The 21,643-nt window shown below is 39.2% G+C and overlaps 1 protein-coding gene across 1 annotated transcript in view; it reads left to right on the top strand.

Moving 5' to 3' along the window:
- STK33 (serine/threonine kinase 33) overlaps positions 1–11,404 on the top strand; it is a 32,143-nt gene extending 20,739 nt beyond the window's left edge. The window contains exons 5-7 of the mRNA XM_052810634.1: positions 2,424–2,669; positions 8,941–9,010; positions 11,282–11,404. Coding sequence (XP_052666594.1) covers positions 2,424–2,669; positions 8,941–9,010; positions 11,282–11,404 — 439 coding nt within the window. The remainder of the gene's footprint in view (positions 1–2,423; positions 2,670–8,940; positions 9,011–11,281) is intronic.
- Positions 11,405–21,643: the final 10,239 nt, after the last annotated feature.

The raw sequence follows: 21,643 nt of genomic DNA, 5'->3' as shown, positions 1-21,643 counted from the left end.
GAATTCATTGCAATATGGCCAGCATTTATTTTGTGAGAGCATTGTGTACTTACCAGACTCACTAACTGTTTTCCAGACCAGATTTTTAGAGCACTCCTTTTTTAATTGATGGTTGTACTCAAGATTTTTCTGAACTAAATCAAAAGCATTGTCTCTAGCTTTCTTCTATATAGAAAAATCAAGAAACCAGGCAAGGGGGCATGGTTAATGGTGGGACTTGATGATCCTGAAGGTCTTTTCCAACCGAAATGATTCTATGATTCTATGATTCTAAGACAGTTGCTCCTTTTTGCCTTGTCCGTGGTTACATTGGTTTAGTTTTTAAACTCTAAGACAGACCTTTCTGTATGCATCAAGGCTTTTACCTGGTTCTGTCAACTTTCCCCATGGTATCAGAAGCATTTTTAGTATTTCCAGGCATCTTGCTCTTCCATTTACTGTGTACCATACCTAATTTGAAGGTTCTTCTGTTTGCCTCTACAACATTTTAATTGTTTCAGTGGAACGCTTATTGGATTCTGGATGTCTCAAAATGAATCAAGAACTTAAAAGTTCTGTTTCCGGCTCTCAGTTTTCTGGCATTACCTAATTCCCCCCCCCCCCCCCCCCCCCAGTACGGTAACTGAATTTTTGTGCCCTAAAATCTGAATCTAAAATACTCCAGGCTAATGCTTTGACCAGCTCTTGAAAATTACCACTTCAACCTGTTCTTCTCCTTGGTGTTTTTGAATTGGTGTATGTGCCACTGAGATTAACAGAGTAAAGGTGCTCATCAGGCTTGAAACTTTGGGTTAGATGTGTTCATGGAGACAATACTTTGTTGTATTTTCTATAAGTAGTTGGATATCTCTGCATTTTTGCCTTGAATCCTGCTAAAGTTTGCTTCCTAAAAACTGAGCAGAAAAAAAAGTTGAAATGAAAACAAAAGAAACAACATAGTCTTTCAATTAGTAAACCTCCACTCCTTTTACCCGCAGTTGGCACCAGGTGCTAGTGAACTAAACCCAACAGGTGTTCAAATAAGCCAACACAGATAATTAACTTGAATGGTCCTATTTTCTTAAAAACTGTCAGGAAATAAACTCCCTCTTCTCTTTTATATGGTATACAATTATCTGGCACTCTGTAAGGCCTAGATCTTTTAAAAAGGCCTAAACTCAGCCTCTGATTTTGTGGGTGCAATTCACTCCACACTACATATTTAACTACATAATTGTTTATGCAAAAGAGGTAGTTAAAATGTGTGTCATCAGTTATGCCCACAGTTGTCATAATTGCAGATGTAAATATGCATCTGCAACAGGTGAGGTTGTTTTTTAAAATTGAAACTTACCTTTCTAATGGATATGAGTGGTCTATGCCTTGATCATTTAGCACATACATGTACATAGCTATCTATTTCAAACAAAGGAAATACTTCCTAAATACAGGTCCTCAGGTAAAAGAAAACAAATAGGAGTTTGAAATAAAAATTACTAGTCTAATAAGATGGGGGAAAGAGCTCTAAAAAAAAGTCTCGTCTACCATCTCTTTCCTCTGTTGGATCCACTGTGTGACCTCAGAAAAAGCCATTATAATTATATTTTCTGTATTACAGTTTACCAGTCTGTACAGTGCAGATAAAAAACTACCTAGTAACTATATATCATTAATTAATATTACAAAAAAGTATCCCTGCTGTTAGTGAAGTTCTCTAAGAGCATCAGAAGATTGGTAGTATTACTGCAAAATATTATCCCTTAAAAATAAATAACAGGACAACTCTAGTTTTCTGAGTTGTGGATAAACTTTGCATATAGTATGCACTTGCCTTTCTCTTCAAACTTTCAGATACATAATTACCAGCTTTACTGAATGGCCAAAGGAGTCAAACCAAAATTATGTCGGATCATTCAGTGTGAGCTGAGAAGACAGAAGCCTGAGCAGTTTAAGGAAAATTGTTCGTTCTGGATGGTTGCACTATCCATTCCGGATTAGGCTAAGTAAAATGGGAGTGTTGTCTAGGCACATTCATTTGCTCGGTAACATAAAGAAATAGTGATGGATACAGAAACAGGGAGGAGCAAGGGCAGTGGAAAATCTCAGAGCCATTCTCTAACACTTTGGGTTTTCTTTTTGTTACTTTTGTAGAAAGAGCTAAAATTCCTCTGCAAATTTTTGAGATCCATAGTTGAAGGAGTTCTGGGGAAAAGATCATCTGCTTCCCTCCTGTAATGACAATAGTAGTAGTAGTAATGCTTGCAGGGTTGTGCTTGCAAAAGAGATGACCGGCATTTGGAAAACATGTTTTGTTTTTGTATCTGGCTGTGGATTAAAGTGCAGGGCTTAAAATAAATAGGGCTATTACTCTGGTGGTTTTTTTTAAATAATAGTCCCTAGATTTGTTGAAGTCAAACTTTAATAAAATTTACTGTTACATCTAGGGTGAAACACATGTTATCCAGAGATCATGTCTTAACGAAGGAATTAAAGAAGGAATGGAATAATAATCTAGACATTGGTGAGGAATGCAATATACAAGGAGAATCAAGTAACCCTGCTACTACGTGTCAACAGGATGAAACCAGTGAAGCACAAGAAAGCTCCACCAGTAACAATGGTAACATAGAACTTGGTGCAGAAATTGAAATGGAGAATGGGGCAACAAATACTCCACACCAGCAAAACAGGTAGGGTTTACTTTGTTGTAAAATACAGCAAAGTAAATTATAAGAAGAATTGAGAGTGAATTAGGAAATGTTGAGTGTGACCTAGTGCAGAGAAAAATTGCTGATATCTGTTGAAACATTTTAATGTAGCGTAAGAATAGAAATAAATACTAGGATGTAAGGTGAACTTACCAGGATACAAGGTGTACTCTCCACCACACAGTTATCATGTAAGTACTGTGTACTGTAAGAAACTGTTTTGACTTAGATACCAAGTCCGTAGCAGGTAATGTCTCCTGTTCATTCTCCTCAGGTGTACAGGGTATGTGTACATGTGGGATGGGAGGGTGGTGGCAGAAAAATGTAGGATCTTAAGACAGCAATATTTAGGGGCATTGAAGAGGAATCTTTCACAAGACAGCCAATTTTATTGTACATATGCTCTCTAAATAATGTAAGTAGCCATCTTGTGACGCTATGTCCAGAGGTGAAAAAAAAAAAAGAAAAAAAGGGAACAACAAACGTATTAGCCCCCAATTAATACTGAAGTCCAAAGTTTAACATTTAGGATAGTAATTTGATTTCTTCAGATGATTGCCCAAGATACTGGACTTTCTTTCATAGTGCCTCTCTTGATCCTTCAGCTGAAGCAAGGAAAAACCATAATGAAAATACTAAGGATTTTGCATTAGCTGTGACCTCTAAGGCTCTCAGATTTATCAGTCACGTGGTAGCTTGCTGTGCTGCAGTCGGAAAGCATCATTAATATATTGGCTGGTTTCTGCTTTCAAAGAGGCTACTTGGCAAAGAATGAGCTCTTGATATGGAGTAACAATGCATATTTATTACAGCTGAATATTCTTGTGTGAATTAGAAGTGAGGGGTCGAGATGCAAAAAAGGATTTAAATACACCTTATATGCCAAAATCAAAGTTCTAGAAATTCTGCTTCATGCCACCCTAACTGGAGATATGGAAACTGCCATTCTTAGTCCCAGGCTCCATGGGCATGAAGGACTTTGTCTGCTGAGCATGCCCAGAAATGTCTGGTCTTTGTCTTCAGCCTAGGGCCTTTTGAAGAGCTAGGTCAGGGAGTGTTTCTGGGCCATCATAGGTTTATAAAAAACATTCAAAACTACTCTCTCTCATAAATGGGCCCTGAGGAAGTAGAGGTGGTGATGGTAGTGCTACTGCTCTTTTTTATGCTAGCCTAGGCATGGAGTACGAGCTGCAGGAGACTTCAGTTTCCTCCTCTTTCTGAGCATGCTGCCTGCAGGCAGTTCCTTTCTCATGGAGGACTTTAATTTCTTATAATTTCATTTCTCCTTTCACATCATTCATCACTATCACTCAAAGAACCCTAACACTTCGACAGATAGAGGACAAATGCTGTGTTTTGGATTCCACTGTATGGACCATGTATGCACAAATTACTTGTGGTAATGCCTGTGTTGGAATTTGCTTATATTTCCCTTCTCTTCCTCCTCCTTTCCTACATAAGATAAGAGATAGGACTTGGCACAAACATTTTAAACAGTGATAGAGGAAAAAAACAACCCAGCTTTTCCATACCCAAAGCGCACACTGCTGTATGGAGATGACTGCTCTTGCTACTAAGTTGGCCGTTGATCACCATGCCTAGCAGACTTACATGGGATGCCTCCCCAAGAGACCTGTTTCCTTCCAAATCAACTAAATAGGAAGTCATAGCAAAATAGACAAAACCCTAGAATGTGAGAAATTACTTACTGCATGAGATCATCTAGCTCAGTACAATGACAGTGACAACAGGAAATGCTATTTAGGGAGAATATACAAACCTGGCTATTTCCTCCCATGTAGTACCCTGGCATCCAGAATTGTCCTTAGGGTTGTTAGAAGATACATTCCAACATAATCCTTTTAGTGTTTATTATGGACCTGTTGTCAATGAATATGTCTGATTGATTGCTTTTTGAATATGCTGATACCATCTGCCTCTGCAGCTCCCCATGGCTGCAAGATCCAGAAATGCACTATTTACAGAGTAAAGAAATATTTTTTTTTCTGTTTTACACTGATCGGTTCGTCAGATGGACCTTATTTCTAGAAGTACAGGGTGTGGCGAACAGCTCACATTCATTATTAAGTAAAACCTCAGTCATATCCCTCCTCAGTCACCTTCTCACCAAACTGGAAAGTCCCACACTTTTTAATCTCTTCTCATATACGGGTGCTCTATCACTTTGATTATTGTAATTGCCATTCTCTGCACCTTTTCTAACTCCACTATGTCCTTCTTAAGATGTGGAGACCAGAACTGTGTACAGTGCTAAAGATGCAGAGGCACCAAGACTTTATATACTAGGAAAATGGTATGTATTGTCATCTTCTCAATACCATCTCAGCAAGGTCAAATGTATTTGGCTTTCTGGATACCACTGCTTGTCCAGCCACTGATGCCAGACAGCCCTCAGTGATGGCTCCCAGGTTACTTTCCTGAGTTGTGACTGTAACTGCCAGTTTGAGTTGAGCATCATGTAGACCTGCTTTGAATTATTTTTCCTTAAGTGTATCATTTTACTTCCCCCCGCCCCCCCCCTTTTTTCCTTTTTTCTTCTTCTTTTCTGAAGTCTGTTTCTCTGTGTTCTGCAAAGGAAAAGAAATATGGCTTTGCCCAAGGGTAAATGCGTGCATAGAACATTTCCAGGAGTTTAGCTGTGTAAGAATTTTACTGAGGATAAAGATGTTGTCACTTATCTGGACTGCTCTTTTCCCCCAAATAGAGCCATGTTCAGAATTACTTCATTGATGCTAGTTCTCTAAGGCTTTTTTAAGCCTCCAAGGTGCATTAGCTGATTGCTTCAGCCCCTTCAGTCTTGTTTCACAGATTGGAAAGAAAAAAAGTAGCACACCTGTTGTACCAAATGCAACACTTGGAAAGAAGAATATAACCCTCAAGTCTTACAGTGTTGTGAGTACCTTATCAAGTGCCCTTGCTAACATTTTATTGAAAGTTTGTTTAAATGGAGCGATAAAGTAATTAGAGACCAGCTGTTTCATATTTCCCTGGTAAAATACTATTTTGCATTCCGGTAGGAAACCTGTGCAGAGGCACTAGTATTTCCCCTTGAGATGACCAGAGTTTAGACACTTGGGGTTCTAACTGTATATTTAGGAGTGTGATTTTAAGCTTTAAAAATATCAGACTACTTCATCTGTTAGTACTGAATATTATTTGTGTTAGCAGGAGCATTTAGAGAATGATGTTTTTGAAAGTCAAGAAATTGTTGTCATTGTACTGAAGCAAAAGGCTTAGTTTTTCAGTAGGTATAAATCATTACAATGAGTATTACTAAAATCACTGGTTCTTATCAATTAAAGATCTGTACCAAGGAATATTCAGCTGTTTTCCTAGCTTTGTCTTGTTTTCTGAGGAGATGAATCTTAGAGTAAAAGTTGGACTTCATCCAGTGGAGACCATTGATCCTATTTTGTATGAATTTTAACCGTGAAACAGACTAGAGAAAGAGAGCGCAAAGAGCATCATTTTTGTGAGAGGTGAAGATACAACTCTTCATCTCTCACTTTTATAATACGAAGATACCATTTTAAATTGTGATTGAATATTGTGATTAATTAATGTCTGTGATTTTGAATTGGAAGCCTAGTTAGTGAAGATTAAAATCAAGAAAATAGTCGTATACAGTTGTTAAAGCAAGAAAGTTCTGTCTCAAAAAGATTGGATTTAAAATTCAAAGGTAAGAAGCTTGTCTTTATGTACTGTAGGAGATATTATTAATTATCTGTTATAATGCAGCTCTTTTTTTCTGTATGATCTTATTTTTACATATTTTATGATATATAGTACAGTAGAGTTACACTAGAGTGGTGTTTTGTCGCTGTTCTGTATTGCACTACTTTGTTCATATCTGTGTTCTTCCCACCTTTTTAGCGTGTTTATAAAGTTGTAGTCTTTATTTATTTTTTCTTTTTGAAATTGTGGTCCCCTGCAGGTAGGTCCAGTATCTCCAGTATCAAATTCAAAGTGGAATCAGGATTGCCAAGAAAAAGAGAATTGGACAAGTCCTTGGTGCCTTCCACCCAGGAACTGGGAAATAAAAGCCTACTGAAGTCTGCTGTCTCACTCAGAGCCAAAAAGTAATCATAGGATATCCATCAACTCTGAACAGCTTAAGAGTAAACAACTATTACTTGTGCCAAAATAAGCAGACTATATAAAGATGGACAAATATATCCTGAAGTGTTTGCCTCTTTACTCTCCTGAACCCTTTAATCAGAAAGCTTTAGCTTTCCTTTAGCACCGAAGAAAATCTAACAGCAGTGTGAACTCCTAACCTGTAAGAGGACATCCACTGATAGTATTTTTGTCAGAGTACAAATTATAGAATTGTCTAAAATGTATGTAATTTATTTGCTCTATACTAATAGGCATCACGCCAGGCAGGCAGTTTGCTTTCACAAATCCATTTTGCTGTGTTTTACTTGCATTTACTTTCTTTACTTTTGTCACAAATATTTAGGGGGAAAAAATGAGGCCAGAATCTGTAATAGGGATTCCTGATAACTGCATGCTTTACATTCTGAGAATATTCTAGGAAATTGCTTATAAATTTGCTTGAGGCATTATAGCACAAGTGCTTCTGTCTATGGAATTTGTTACTGCTATTTTAGGTTGCTGTCAATTGCTTATTTTTAAGCAGAACTTATTTTAAGCTTGAAGAATAGGAAATGTATTTTTAAGTACAATGGAATTGCTATGGTTCTCAGTACTGAATTTCTGGTGTGTTGATTAAATTCTTTAAATAAAACAGGTGTTGGAGTAATGGTCTTTACAAGTTAATTAATCTTCATTTTCAAAAGGATGAGCTACCATTAAGCTTAGGTTTATTATACATATGTGTAAATTAGAATGTGATTTACTGTTCCAAAGACAAAGCCATTCTCTAAGGATGGGTCTTTCCAGTAGACTGGCATTGTGGTACATGATGTGAGCAAAATATACACACCTTTGGTTGGTTGAAAACTTTTCCGTAAATATATGTACATTCTGTCTTATGGCTTATTCAAGCAATTCTGCTGAGAAAGTCTGAGGAGACACCACCTACTTAAATATCTTCTGATCTCCACAATAATCTTGAAATTCCTCTTACAGTCATTACAGCCTTGATTTTATTTAGGTGTGAAGTATTTCTATTACAGGGCCAAAATCTTTCTCTGCACATATGTGAAAACTTGGAGAAATCTTATTTACAGTAAACTGAGTAAGAGCTTTTTGACATCATATAATATTAAAATGGTAATATATCACTCATTCTCACTGAAGAACATAGCTGTCTGTATAATCAGGTACCTTTTGGGGAGTATTAATCTTCTAGTTTCCGTTTTTCAGATCAGATCAAAGTCAAGTCTGTTGAGGAGCTGGACACAAAAGATGTGTTCTAAAAAATGCAGTGAGTGTAAGAAAATCACAGATTTCTATACTTTTCTGACTGAATTCAGTAAGAATTTCACTTTAAGCAGGAAGTTGTCCTTTCTCTTTTTGTTGTGCACTCACACAGTAGCGAAGTCTACTTCACATATGAGCTCTAATAGTCACGCTGTTTTTATTTGATGTTGTTCAAGTCTTTCACAAAGTCCAGACTGCTTTCTGGTTCTCATGACACCAAAATGTTAGGTCAGATTGTGGTCCGAATAACTATCTCCTCGGCTATTAGCTGACACTGCTCATTCTTTTCATTTAGTGAGACAGTCACTTGAAGGGCATGTCTGGACTGATTATTGAAACGGTGGCTGCATCATTAGCCAACCTCACGGCAGTCCTACCTGATCACCCTGGTTGCGTAGTGGTAAACTTCTTTCCCTGATGGGGCACAGTATTGAGGGTGCTGGTATTCTGTTATCAGATGCACTTTTGTTGTAACACAGATAAAATTTTCAGAAGCCCAGCAGACATGCTGACATTTTCTACCACCCCTGCTCTTTTGAACCAAGGAAGCTTCAAAATGCACTACTTCACATCAAAGGGTTATGTCATTTTTACAGCACTAGCAGAACACAGTAAGTATAATTTACCTTTAGAGAGTGAGCTGTTTACTTGTCATGGGTTCATTCTCCTATCCTAAGGTATTAAATAATTTCCCAGCTCTGTCAATCTTAAGGTATTTTGGTTAGAGCACACCTTTTGTGGCTGGCTCCTCAACAGACTTGACTTTGATTTCACCTGTTCTGACTTCATTCGCCTTTCCTCTGCACTCCTGGATTTATTTTGTATGTTGTTCTGTTTTGCCTAGGTATATTTCTGTTTTCACAAATCCTCATGCTTTTTGCCGCAGACCAGATGTAGGCCCTATGCTGCCCCATGTAAGTCTCACATATGTCCAGTGTTGTCCTGATATACCAGTGCATTTTGATGATGTACAGAGGAGGGCTGTGGGGCTCACATGAAAGAGGGCAGCAGCTTGTCAGATCCATGGCTAGTAACCTGCCTCCTGCCCAAAGCTGAGCTGTGTCAGGGAAAGAAGGCGGTGAGGAATTAGGATACAGACTGGATGTATCTCAAAGGCGATCTTGCCAGACCATTTGTGGATGGGATCGGTTGGGAGGTGCCAAGCGGTTGAGCTTGTGTTGGAATTGCAGAGGAGTAGAACATCACCTTCCCAAAGGCTGGAGAAGAAACTTTCATTATGTCTGTGACTCCTAGCGTTAAACCTCTTGTTAAACAAAACAGAGCTCTTACAATAAGCTCCATGCATTTTTCCTTTTTCTTCCTTATCCTCTTTTTTCTTTATGCCTTTTTTCACTCCTTTTCAATACCTACATTTTCTCTGTTGATTTTTTTCATTTGTCAAAAGATTTCTTCTTCCACAAATCTCTTTCTTGTTTCTCCTTTTGATGTGGCTTTTCTCTGTGTTTCCCTTTCAACCCTCAGAGCTTACTTTAGTCTTTTCACTGTATTTGCTACATGGAGGAGCGCTATTGAAAAATTAGAAGTAGATTGCATGGGAATTTCTTATTTCTCCTTTCCCCTAGAGGCCTGTTTCTCTTCCCTCCTATTTCTATGAAGTTTACCATCCTCAAATGCTTCCTTCCTCTACTTCCAAATCATTTTACTCATCTTTCCCTCTCTTGCTCTGTCCTTCCACTTCGTCTTCCCCTTCACTTACTGTTGCTTGATATTTAACTTCTCAGGTAGGGTGAGAATTCGTGGTTGCATTGAGATTACCATGTCGTGGATAAATACTCTGATCTGTATCTCAGCTTTACTGACAAACACTAACTTTCTGACTGCATCTATACTGGCTTTTTGTTCCGTTTTTTTCTATTACACACTCAGTAACAGTAGCTAGGTTGGCAGTATTAAATGTTACAGCCACATTATAACCACAGTCTTGTATAACCCATTACTGATCAGGTTTGTATGACATTGTAATTTAAATAGCGGTTGCTGGCAGCCTATCTCTGCTTGTCCTCCTATTATTACAACCACCAGTAGAGCTGTTCTACTGGGAAATTTGAAGTGTAGACAAAGCTTTAATCAACAGTAATCTGATCCTTTAAAAATGCAACACCAATTCATTTATTTCTCATTTCACATATGAAATTTTAATAGGTACAATCACCCTTAAGGATGTTTCAAATATTAACATTATGCACAATTACAAAACAGAATCTTTTTTCTGTATGAAACTATCAGCATCTTTGAACCAAGTAAGTAGTTTTCTGTGCTGACATCAGGTTTACTATCAATCAGAAACTTATTAACAGCTGTGTTAGCCCTAATTAAGTGCAGAGCAATGGCAGACTTTTTAATTAAGTCTTATTTTCCTAAGAGGAGACTGGTGGGGGTTTTTTTCCCTTCTCTTCTCCACCTCCATCCTTATTTACTGTGTAAAGCCTGCCTTAAAAATAACTGGAACACAAGATGGGGCCATTGACACGGGGCCAAGACACCAGGAAATATTTCCGTTACAGAGTGGCTGTGTGATTATACTCACCATATTTTATTCCATTGGCTTTGTAAAATAATTCCAAATTTTTTAACTTTTCTGCAGTGTTTTTCATTTGGATTTCTTTTTTAGTTCTCTTCTTGTCTGAAGTGTATTTCCTGTATTGTCAGTGTCGGCACTATTATTGAAATTAATTTTAGTGTATAAATTCATATGGAGAACGTGGAGATGTGTGACATCATATGCACTGAAAAAAGGTCCTTGTTGTTTGAGTAGACCTCTGGGCATGTACTACAATGTATAAAGTACTTGGTCATTATGAGAAAGAATCGTCCTTGCAGGTAAGTTGAAATTTAAAAGTCTCTACGAGTGTTTGATTTTCTTAGTCCTGAGCAGTGCTGAGTGGTATATGTGTATTCCTGAAGGAGGGAGAGAACTACCTTTGAAAGTCTCTTAATCTGCACTTTCTACGCAGCACTATTCAAACTGGAGATCTTCTGTAACCATAAACAATTGCTGGGTAGTTACTTTGTTTGGAGATAAGCAGTGTGTACGTGTAAGAGGGCAGAGTAATCTCTTATTGCTCTTGACAGGGTATTGTCAAGCATAAATATTTTTATTTACCATTACAAGTATAAAAATGCCTTTACCTGAGCTGTGTTAATTTTATATTTTAATCTGACAGACAAGAAGACTCAAGGCAAATCCTGACCTTGATGTGCTGACAGTTTACACCAAGGACTCCAATGAAATGGTGACGGTTTACATGGGGCAAGGATCTGTCCCTTACGGTTTAAAGAGAGGGTGAATCATCACATGAGATGAATTTAAGGGTTCAGTTCTCAAACCAAACCCAGAGGTCCTGGGTTTGCTTTTGCACTTTTTAGGCAACAGCCTGGTTTCCTTTGAGCAATATGTTCAGCAGGAAGACCTTTACATGTTCCTGGAAAAAAGTGCTCCAAAGGTTCTTTAAGCATTAAAAAAAAAAAAAAAAAAAAAAAAGGAGGTGGGGATCAAGGCATCGGCCAGCAAGTTTAAAAGGAACAGTAGATCACTGGAGCCTACAAGCCATAAAAACTCATGGTGTTGCCTAGCTAGCCTTAACACTGTGTGCTCTGGGGAACAGGAATTGTCATTTTCTAAGAGTTTACAGAGCACTTGTTGCAACCTGAGCTGGCTTGAGCCTAAGGCACTGATGTAATGTAAGCACTGAGGTCAGCAAAATCATAGTAACAGTTGCGGTGGCCAGCAATGGCTTTAAAATGCTATGTCTCAATTATGGCAGTAAATCCAAGTCTAGATATAGCAGCTTTTCATTTATGGGCATGTATGTATGTCCTAATTGTCTGTAATATAGTATGATGGAAATTAAAAGGGCAACACTGTTTAACTCCTGGTTTGTGAAGCAAACTAGTTAATTTTTTTGCAGCTACACCTATTGTGTGGTTTCTGTGCTTCCAGCATGGATTCTGGGTTTGTATATTTAGAAGTTTCTGTTTAGTAATCCATATGTGGTACACCCTGGTTCGTTACAGTTGGAGGGGTTAATGAACGACTACTGCTTATATGTTGTCTGGATATTAAAGCTTAATCCATATTTGATTCTAACCCCAGCTTTGTTTCCAAGAAGAAAGCAACTGAGAGAATGCCCAGGCATATTTAAAAAGAGATTAGGTTTTTTATAATGGTTATGGATCATTTTTATACTTATGTTATTTTGAATACATTGGACCTGTATGCTTCAGGAGTGTCCAAGTTTGATTACTTTTGTTCTCTTACTTTAATAAAAAGCAGAATAAGCTCATGAATTTCTTCTGCTTCTGCACTCTGTTCCTCATCCACTTATATTAGGTTCATATTCATAGTGTAAGAAATGTTTATGTCCTCTGAAGGTTAAATAAAAAAATGCCATTCTACTTCTTTTGATGTCAATAGCAATGATAGGTTAAGGTGGGATCCTTGACATCTGAACAGGATGCTCCAAGGTGCTCTGGACAAGGCAGCTGCTTGTGACCAAACCTGTGCTAGCAGCTGCTGTTTGGTAAGGAGTGCTGGAGTAACCAGTGCGGCGGGAAGGTCTTTCTTGGAAGGAGGACTGGACATGGAGGACTCTGCATGAGAGTATGGCTTTGCTGGACGTGAGTTCAAGGTAGCACCTTCTTCCTGGGTTTGTCCCCTATTAGGTTTAACTGAGGCCTGGGAAGGAACTTTGTAAAACCAGCTAGGACTGTAAGATTCTTGAAGCTTCTGCCCCTTTTCCATCTAAAATACCTGTTTTCCAAAGGTGGAAGTTTGTTGTGGTAACTCCTAGATTGCTAAGACCTCTACGACACACAGCTTGGGCTACTCTCCTATGCCCAGTGAGGAGTTAGCTGTTGCAGTTACTTTGCTTTTCTGCCCCAGTTAAACATATTAAGGAGCACTATAAATGACGCAGTGTTTATCTGAATAGCTACTGTTTTCTGGCAAAATTTGACTTTAGTGTAGAATTAAGATTAATTAAAATATGTGCTAAAAGTGAATTTATCTTTCATGTTGACACTGTGAAGAAGTGCAGCATAGCTTATCATGCCTATGCTTACAATTTGCATGAAAAACAGAAAAGTATTGTGCAAACATTACTGTATCCCAATTCAGAGTCTGCAAATAAAAGATGGTGATTAAATAAACAATTACTCCCTTCCCATAAGTAAGTGGTTTGCTAATTATCTATAAAGATACAAGGATAGGGCAGTCATAATCTAAGTGTGACTGCCTGTTGAAGAATGCATTATGGAGTTGTTGGAGGCTTTCTAGCATTAACTAGGAAATGTTTTGTAAAAGATGGTGCATCACTACATACTACCAAAGAAAAGGAGACTGTGGGGTGAAAGAGCAGGAAGAGAACAGCAGCACAAGGGTGACTACTGTTACAGGTATCCAATAAGGAAAGAAGACTGCACTTACCTGGAACAAGGAAAGTCAGCAAGAACAAATTCGAAAGAGCTAAAAGGAGTGTCACTTCCCCTTTCTCCCTTTATTTATTCAGTCAATTTAAGTCCTTGCAGAAAGCACCTAGCTGACAGCTCTGTACCTTGTAGTCCTTGGTTTATTCCCAGCATGGTATGCAGTACAGACATCTACAGCACCAGTTTCCCCTGTTTGCTCTCCTAACGGGTAATGTAGGGTATACTTTTATTTCCAAGGTGTGTTCAGTCACGGGCCTGTCTGCCCACTTCTGCAGTGGTGTGGGTACAGGGTGGGGTGTCTGGCAGACTCAGAGGCTGGACTAAAATGAGGCAGCTAATGCTCTTACTGCCCCAGCCATCGCCCCCACCCTTTGGTGGATGTTGCCACCCCTGAGGCAGTGATGTCTAATCCACTCATGAATCAATTATTGAACTGTCGCATTTTTCAGCCGGGCCTATTAAATTAAACTGACATCAGTCTCATCTCACAAAGACATTAGATAGTGATGAATTTCAGGTACTGTTAACCTGGTTTTGAATTGGGCAGCTAGAGACAGACAGATTCATTTTTCATTCCAGCTGCCAGAACCACTGTCACATCCTATCTTGCTGTTGTGGCTTGTTGATCAATGGGTGGCCTTCCTTGCTAACTCCTGAGAAGGGGCAATTTCATAAGGAGAAAGGGAGCATAAGAAAGCCAGAAAGGTCAAAACCTGGGTTTTTCCTGTCTTTGTTAGAACTGCGTAGAAGAGAGTGCATATGTAAACAGTGAGATTGGCTGGCTGGTTAAAAAACTTCACTGGAAGAAAAAGCACGATACCACCTATACGGACTTAAAAAGGCACTGTGTGGAATTAATGCAATTCAAGTTAGGGGAGTTTACATTGTGGAAAAATGGAAAAGAAATATTCCATACTGTCAACAGCATTGCTTTATAGCTACAGGTACCTGCAGTACACCTACCGTGTACAAGCCCTGCTTGCTCTTTGCTGTACTTCCATTCAGGGAGTGCACCTGCTAAGGAAGCTATGGAAACCTTTTTACTGCAGCTTGTTAAAAGGTGGAAGGTCCTCAGATTGCTCTGAGCTGAACCTGTGTGCGTTTGGCTTTGTCTGCACTTGTTCCCTTCCCGGATTCTGGTTTTATTGGTAACTGAAATAAAACAAAGAGGTGTTCAAATAGAGGGTGGCTGCTCCTACAGTTTATCCTGTTTTTTCTACCCAGGACTTAGGGGGAATTAGTAAGTGTCTGTGTGCTTCATTTTGACTCCTCATGGCAAGATGGAGCCATGGGAGACCTGTTACATATGACCATGAATGGCCAGAAGGGCAGCACACCGGCTTGCAAAGCAGGATGCTGACCTGCGCCAGCGCCCTGTAAAACCTGTGTTTGTGAGTGCACTTCCCTTCAAATGCACATCTCTCTCACAGTGAAAAAAAAATTCAACAAGGAAATCCTGGCAGATAGTTCCTACCTGCTGGACATGTGGATTCATTACTATTAATAGAACTCTTAATTGACTACTCTAGAGCAGCTATAAAAATTGATTAGATGCATATGAGGAAATAAACATGGGTCAGCCTGTAGTGGCACAATGATATGAATTTGATGACCTATTAGGACATTTCTGTGTCTAACAAAGGATTTTTTTTTAATAAACATTAAACAGCCCAAATTCTGCCCTCCAGCACTTCTGCCTCTAACGAATGTATAATTAAAGCAAGTATTTGGTATAGCAAAAGAATCCCATTTTTTAAAATCTCATTCCTGTATATTTTCAAGAGGTTAGGTTACTTAACATGTAAAACATCTATGAATTTTAAGTAAGGCCGATTAGTAAAGCTCTATAGTTGGTCTTTCATCTTAATGTGACCAAGAATGTCCTCTAGCTCACTCTATTTACTAAGAAATTAAAAAATAGCAAATCGTACATCATCACATGCCATATGTCCATTCCTCTCCTGGGCTCTGCTCTACAGCAATGTTAATTGACTTGCCTAAACCCTCTTCTCCTGAGTTGTGACCACTCCTGATGAAACAATCAACAGTGCTGCTAAGCAGAATAGGGAATGAAAAAACAAAGCGTAACATTGAGCCACATTAAGAATAAATTTATTTCTGCAAAATGAAGATAAAAATGAAGTACTGACCTATAACCTATGCTTTCAAAGGTAGAATCTTCAGTTTTGCGTGCTCGCTTAAAAAGCTGGCTTTTCAGGCTCAGCATTGCCTGAACGTCAGAGACTTTTTAAAGGCACTTTACATTGAAGAAAAAAAATCCTTAATGAGTAGAAAATGTAGACTGTTATACACATTTTCTTCTGTTTTAGTAGACTTTGAATAAGACACACAAAATTTAAAAAAAAACCTCAAGAGCTGTTAAATAAAGACCATATATTCTTCTGTTGGACAAATGAATTATTTAATAAATTTGTATGTAAAAGGTAAATTGGATTAGATTACATTGAACAAAAATAGTAAGGACCATAAGCTTGCAGTACATTAATAAACTTAGTTTTTACCTTTTCACTCTGGTCTTCAGAGAACCTACATTAAATCACAAGCTTTGTCTTTTATGCTAATATATAGTATTTAGATGACAATGCATTACCCCAGCTTCACCTGCCAGAGCACAGCACTGTGAAATGCTAACGAATGCGCCTGAGTGCAGGAGCCAGCTGAAGCCAGTTGTCACCACAGCCTGTTGTCAGGTGAGGGTGCTGGGAGCTGCCCTGGTTGGCCCGGGTTCCTTGCCCAGCCCATAAAGAGGTGTTAGTGGGGCTCCTGTCTTTCTTAGGCCTTCTCCTTGGCTGAGCTAAGAGCTCAGAGTCAACAGAGCTAAGCACAGCTGTTGGAAGGAAAGAGGAAGAGCCCAGAAGAGGAGCAGGAGCCCAGGCTACAGCCCTGGAGGTGCCCGTGCTTACCTGGGCAGCTTTAATTCTGCCCCCACCTGCCTGGGGCCCCCAGCATCTGCTGGGCGCTCAGTGCCCTGCCAGCCAGGGGAGCTCACCCAAAGGTAATTGTTGAATGTTCCTTCTTATGCTCACCTTTGAGGGTGTCCATATTGCTGTTTCTCAGTGTGCTTCATCCAAACCTGGTGCTGACTGTGGGGTTTTCCAGTTTCTCTGCAGCTTTCCTATGTTGCCACCACTGTCGAGCTTCATGCAGGTTACTTGGTGTAGCAATGTTGGTAGCCTCTGATAGAGGTGTGCTGTCCTTTTTCTGTTTTGAAGACTGCTGAGGCACACTAAAGAGGGAGAGAAAATCTTGCTCTGCATGCCCACTAGTGTTTAGAACCTTTCACGTCCATGTAACTCCTGCTGCTGTAGCACCTGGGCGCACCCACCATGCATACTTGTACTGGCTGATCAACAAATACTCTCAGCTGAGGGAAAAAACCAGCAGAAATGCAACTAACTCTCAACTCTAACCAAACTTTTTTCTTTCTTTTTATCTTAGATAATGTGATTAGGTCAGAATTGCCTGCACTTTCCTTTTTACACAAACTTTTTTTTTTTAAACCAAAGTAGTAGGTCTTGTGGATGCAGCAAAAATACTGCAAATATGAAATCTGAAAAGACTCAGAAATGAAAAAGCAAATATAATCAGTATGACTTTATTATCATTAATAGTCTGATCATTTTCTCTAGCAGTTTCTTAATTTTTGATCCTTCAAAGCTGGCAGTGCACAAAAATGGAGTACAATTATGGCAGGCTTATTCCAGTTTTCCTTCATAATGTTGTTTATTCAGTGATACTACAAAATAGCTATGAATTTAGAATTTTAATTTTAATAGCCCTTTTTTCTAGGTATGGTCAATCTATCTTTTTATTATGACAAGTTACTTTAAACTACTTAGTATTCAGGATATTTGCAGTTGCAATGAACAAGTTCATTTAAACACCAAATCAATCAGTATTTTCACTAGAGAGAAATGTTTAAGTACCAATTAAGAATGAAAAAGCGATCTACATCCTCTAATACAATATTAATGTGCTGAGAGGAGTGATCCCAACTGCATGAGAAAAAATGCAGTTGTGCATATGCTTGCCTTAAGAAAGGGGTTTTTTCTGTCACTTAGAATAATTTAATGAATAAAAAGTGGTTCTTTTATTACTACTAATGAACGGAAATCCTATCAAATTGTAAGGCACCAACACATGACATTGCTCTTAAACTAAAAGCGCAGTAGATTATCCCAGTGATAATGGAGGCTATGAGCACTTTGTACGATGGATGGACTGTACTTGTCCTGCTATGGTATACTGTTACCTTTCAGTAGTGCATAGATCACAGTTAAGAGTTATGCTAGGTGCTTAATTCTGTTATTCTCTGTTGAAATATCAACCTATCTGCTCATAATAAGACAGTTTAAAAAAAAAAATTACAGAGGCATAGGGGAGATCGTGTCCTTTAGGTTGATCAGGATGTGCAATGATCTGCTGAGGGGAGTGGTGGCAGTCCTGCTGATGAAGTAACTTGGACCCATGCCGATAGAGCAGTTGGACACATAATGGTGGGAAGGATCTTGCCCTGGTGCTGTGGTCTAGGGGCTATATTCTCCTCTGGTATCTCCAGTTTGGGTTTTGTTTGCTTTGAGGTAAGGGGAGTGGCACATGAAACAGCCTTGGGGGAGGGGACCCAAGTTTTTTATAAGAATAAGCCTTAGATGGGGGTATCCTGTTTAGCTGGGTATTAGGTTGCACGGAAAAAGGATTTTACAAGCCTCCAGCAACTGGAGGGCCAGGTCAGGAGACATTTACTGAAAAAGAAGGAACTGGTGCTTTAACCAAAAGAGGTTTTATTGCCTTGACTTGGATAGCTTTGTTTCAGCTTAACACCTGCTTGGTTCTTTAGCAGCTGATCTGCCAGGGATGTTGCTGAACAATAAGGTGACAACCTCACCCTAACAAAATGACATAAAATAAGTTTTCTTTTAAGTTGTGTTTGAACTTGTTTTACCATAAAAGTATTTTCAGAGCATAGGTACCGTGGGGAACATCTGAAAATGTGGAAAAAAAAAAAAAAACAAACCCCAAACCAAAAAACCCCCAAACCCAAAAACCTGAAGTTGAATTGTTGAACTAAAGAATGCCTAGTCTCTTGAAGGATTTCATTAGTGACTTGCCTGTGAAACAGTTTCAGAAGCCTATTTACAACAATTCTGGTTTTCTTATTCTAGTGACTTTCTTGCTTTAATTTGTATAAATGCTTTTTTTCCTTGTGATATTTCTGTGTTATCTAAACATTCAATTTAAAGGACTGTTGGCTTAACTATTTTAAGACAGTATCTTTACAAAATAGATTTTTTTTAATTATTTTTTTAGGATAGCAAAAGATATGTAATCTCATTCTGATTATCTGGGGAAAAAAGTATTTATTATTCATAAACACAGAAGAATTTGTGCATATAAAACTAGAGCCAGTAAAGTTAGCTTGACTTACACAAGTTGGAAATCAATCCAGCTTGTTCTTAAAATACTTGTTTTGTAGTTTTTGCATGGAGAATCTCTAAGTAAAACAGTTGTCCTGGTTTTGGCGGTTAAACCACGACAACAGTACAGCTTCTGTTCCCTTGCTGGGTTATAAATAGTTTATAAATTAGTAATTTAGTATGCATTTTTTAATACATCATCACTTGTCCTGAAATTCAGGATGCTTTGATCTGTGCATGTTTTCACAAATACATAGCACCTTTATAGTGACCCCACTGCTAATAGCAAACTGCATGGAGGGGTTTTCATAAGAATATTCAAAGTTTTTGCTGTTTGGTTGGCAGCAGCCTTGACTGTATGCCACATCACTCTCTCCCTGTGCACCACCAAGTGAGTATTGTTGGAGATACCACAAAACCAGGCTCAAAGTTACCATGCACAGGATAAAAACACCTTTGTGGGATATTGCCATGATAATTCCAGCCTCACAAGGTAAAGCTATGTATAAAAGATCTCTTCAAAAGCGAATAGGGAATGTAGTAATGGGGGAAGTGAGTGGAGTCGTGCGGGAAAATATTTGTACCAGATGACTCTTTTCCAGCACTCCGAATCTTACATTAAAGAGCTAATGTGTAAGTTAATGCTGCCTGAGGCAGGATTAACTTCTAATGTGTAGGGATTGAGGATTGCTAATGGCCTAGCTAGCATGAAAACCCAGCTTGTGTGGGAAGGTGATTTACTGTACTTGCATCTGTTATCTGGCCATTGCTAGGTTTGTTATGCTGAGCACCTGCCACCAAATTCTCACCACCTGTCCAACTCCTGAGTGGGCATGAGGTCTGTCACAGGATCAGCCAGATCCAAGGCAGGGGCAGAGTTGTGCCACTGGTGGTGCAATTTGTGTATGAGGCCAGATCAATGTGTATAACTAACTGCCTTCCTCATCTCTCTCTTCTCGAGCTGCTGGTGCTGGCACAAAAGAGCTTGTGCTACTCTCCTGCGCCAAACCTGTAGCTGTTGTCAGTCAGTGAATCCCTATGAAAATGACAAAGATTTGCACCCACTGGCTATGTGCTTCTGCTGTGCTGAGGCTTTTAAGTATGAGAGAAGGTGTGTTCTTGTGTTGATAGAGGGCATCTGTCGGGGTGGTAAACATCATGATGGATGGAGGTAAGAGGATGTCCTCTTGCAGGCCTGGCCCGAGCTCTCAGTTCTCTCCTCTGTTGTGGTGGGGTGGCTGGGGTCCCTCTGGTGTACTGGGTGGAGGCAGATTCCCGTGGGAACCTGTTCCCTTCTCCAGTTTGGGTGTGAGGAAATGGGCTCGCAGCATTGCCTCACACAAGCAGCAAGTTAGATTCAGTGTGGGTGGCAATTCTCTGGGAACGCTTGCCATGGTGTTTTGTATCGCTCATTGGACTCTGCCTTTATAGGGATTTAGTCTTGATTGTATTTCTTCCCCAAATGTGCTCCTGGGCTCTTACTCTGCTCCCAGTTCCTTCTCTGGAGAACTACTCCAGTGTGCTCAGCTGTGCATAGGGCACTACCTCTTCAGCTCCTGGCTGCTTTCTCACCTAAAGTGTTTTGCTTCTCCTGGTGTGGAGGCAGAACACCTGTATGTATCCCAGCTGCATGAATGACACCTGCCACCCTCCTTTTTAGCAGTAGTTTCTGTTGATTTGTGCTGCTGTTTTGGCAGTTGTGCAGTTAATCCACTTTCTTATTAAAGTGCATGCTGTTTTGATATTGCTATATAACTACCCTCTTAGGATAAAATGGAATCTCAAAAATAAAAAGAGATTAAAAGCAAGAGATGGGGTAAAACAAATGTCTTTTCTTTCTTTTATAAACTGTATTAATTGTGGGTCAAAGAGTGTGTTCGTTTGACTCCTCCTGATAGAGGAAGTGCTTGTATAGACTCAGCAGTGTTGTGCTGTTTGGTTTTTTTTTTCTCTAAAAGAATTTTTCCAAACAAGACCTCAACATTTGTACCTAAAAATAGTATTTCAAATGCAGTATCTTCTTCTATATGTCTTCTTTATGCAAGTATACTGTCACTCAGCTGTTGCAGAGGCAACAAGATCCATCAGTATCTGTCAGTCAGTCTGAGGGTACCTTTTTGGTTGCCATATTAGAAATTTCTGCCTGTTAGGCAGCTTTCAGGCTGAGTGCAGAACATGGAATATTTCTTTAGCACTAGAGTGCACTAGTTTGCACAATGGCTATATGAGGAAGCAGAGGGGATAAGTGGCGTTGGTGAGAAACAGAGGAATTTCTTTAGCAGCACCAGGCTGTGTTCTCTTCCCAGTGAACATGGATAACTCAAATTAACACTAATGGGTGTTATGCACAAGGGAGAGGATGATCTACCCCATTGCATGCACTGGGAAGTGCAATTTAAAGCTTTCCTGAGGCATCTTTAGATTAGATTTCTTGGAGCGTCTGTCTTTGAGTTGTCTCACACGCAGAACTCCCACTGACTCAACAGGGCTTGCTGCACACAGATTGATGGTAGGGGATGTCTCCCTTGTATCTTTTCAAGAGGTGTAAAATAGACAGAGGTAAATTGCTCTTATTGGTATGATATACAGATGCTTGCCTGTGTGCATGGTAGTAATTCACTTCAAGGCATGCATGTTACATGAATGCCAAAACACTGGAAAAAT

The sequence above is a fragment of the Harpia harpyja genome, chromosome 16 (assembly GCF_026419915.1).
Source record: "Harpia harpyja isolate bHarHar1 chromosome 16, bHarHar1 primary haplotype, whole genome shotgun sequence".
NCBI lineage: Eukaryota > Metazoa > Chordata > Aves > Accipitriformes > Accipitridae > Harpia > Harpia harpyja.
This window is presented reverse-complemented; position numbering and strand designations above follow the sequence as displayed.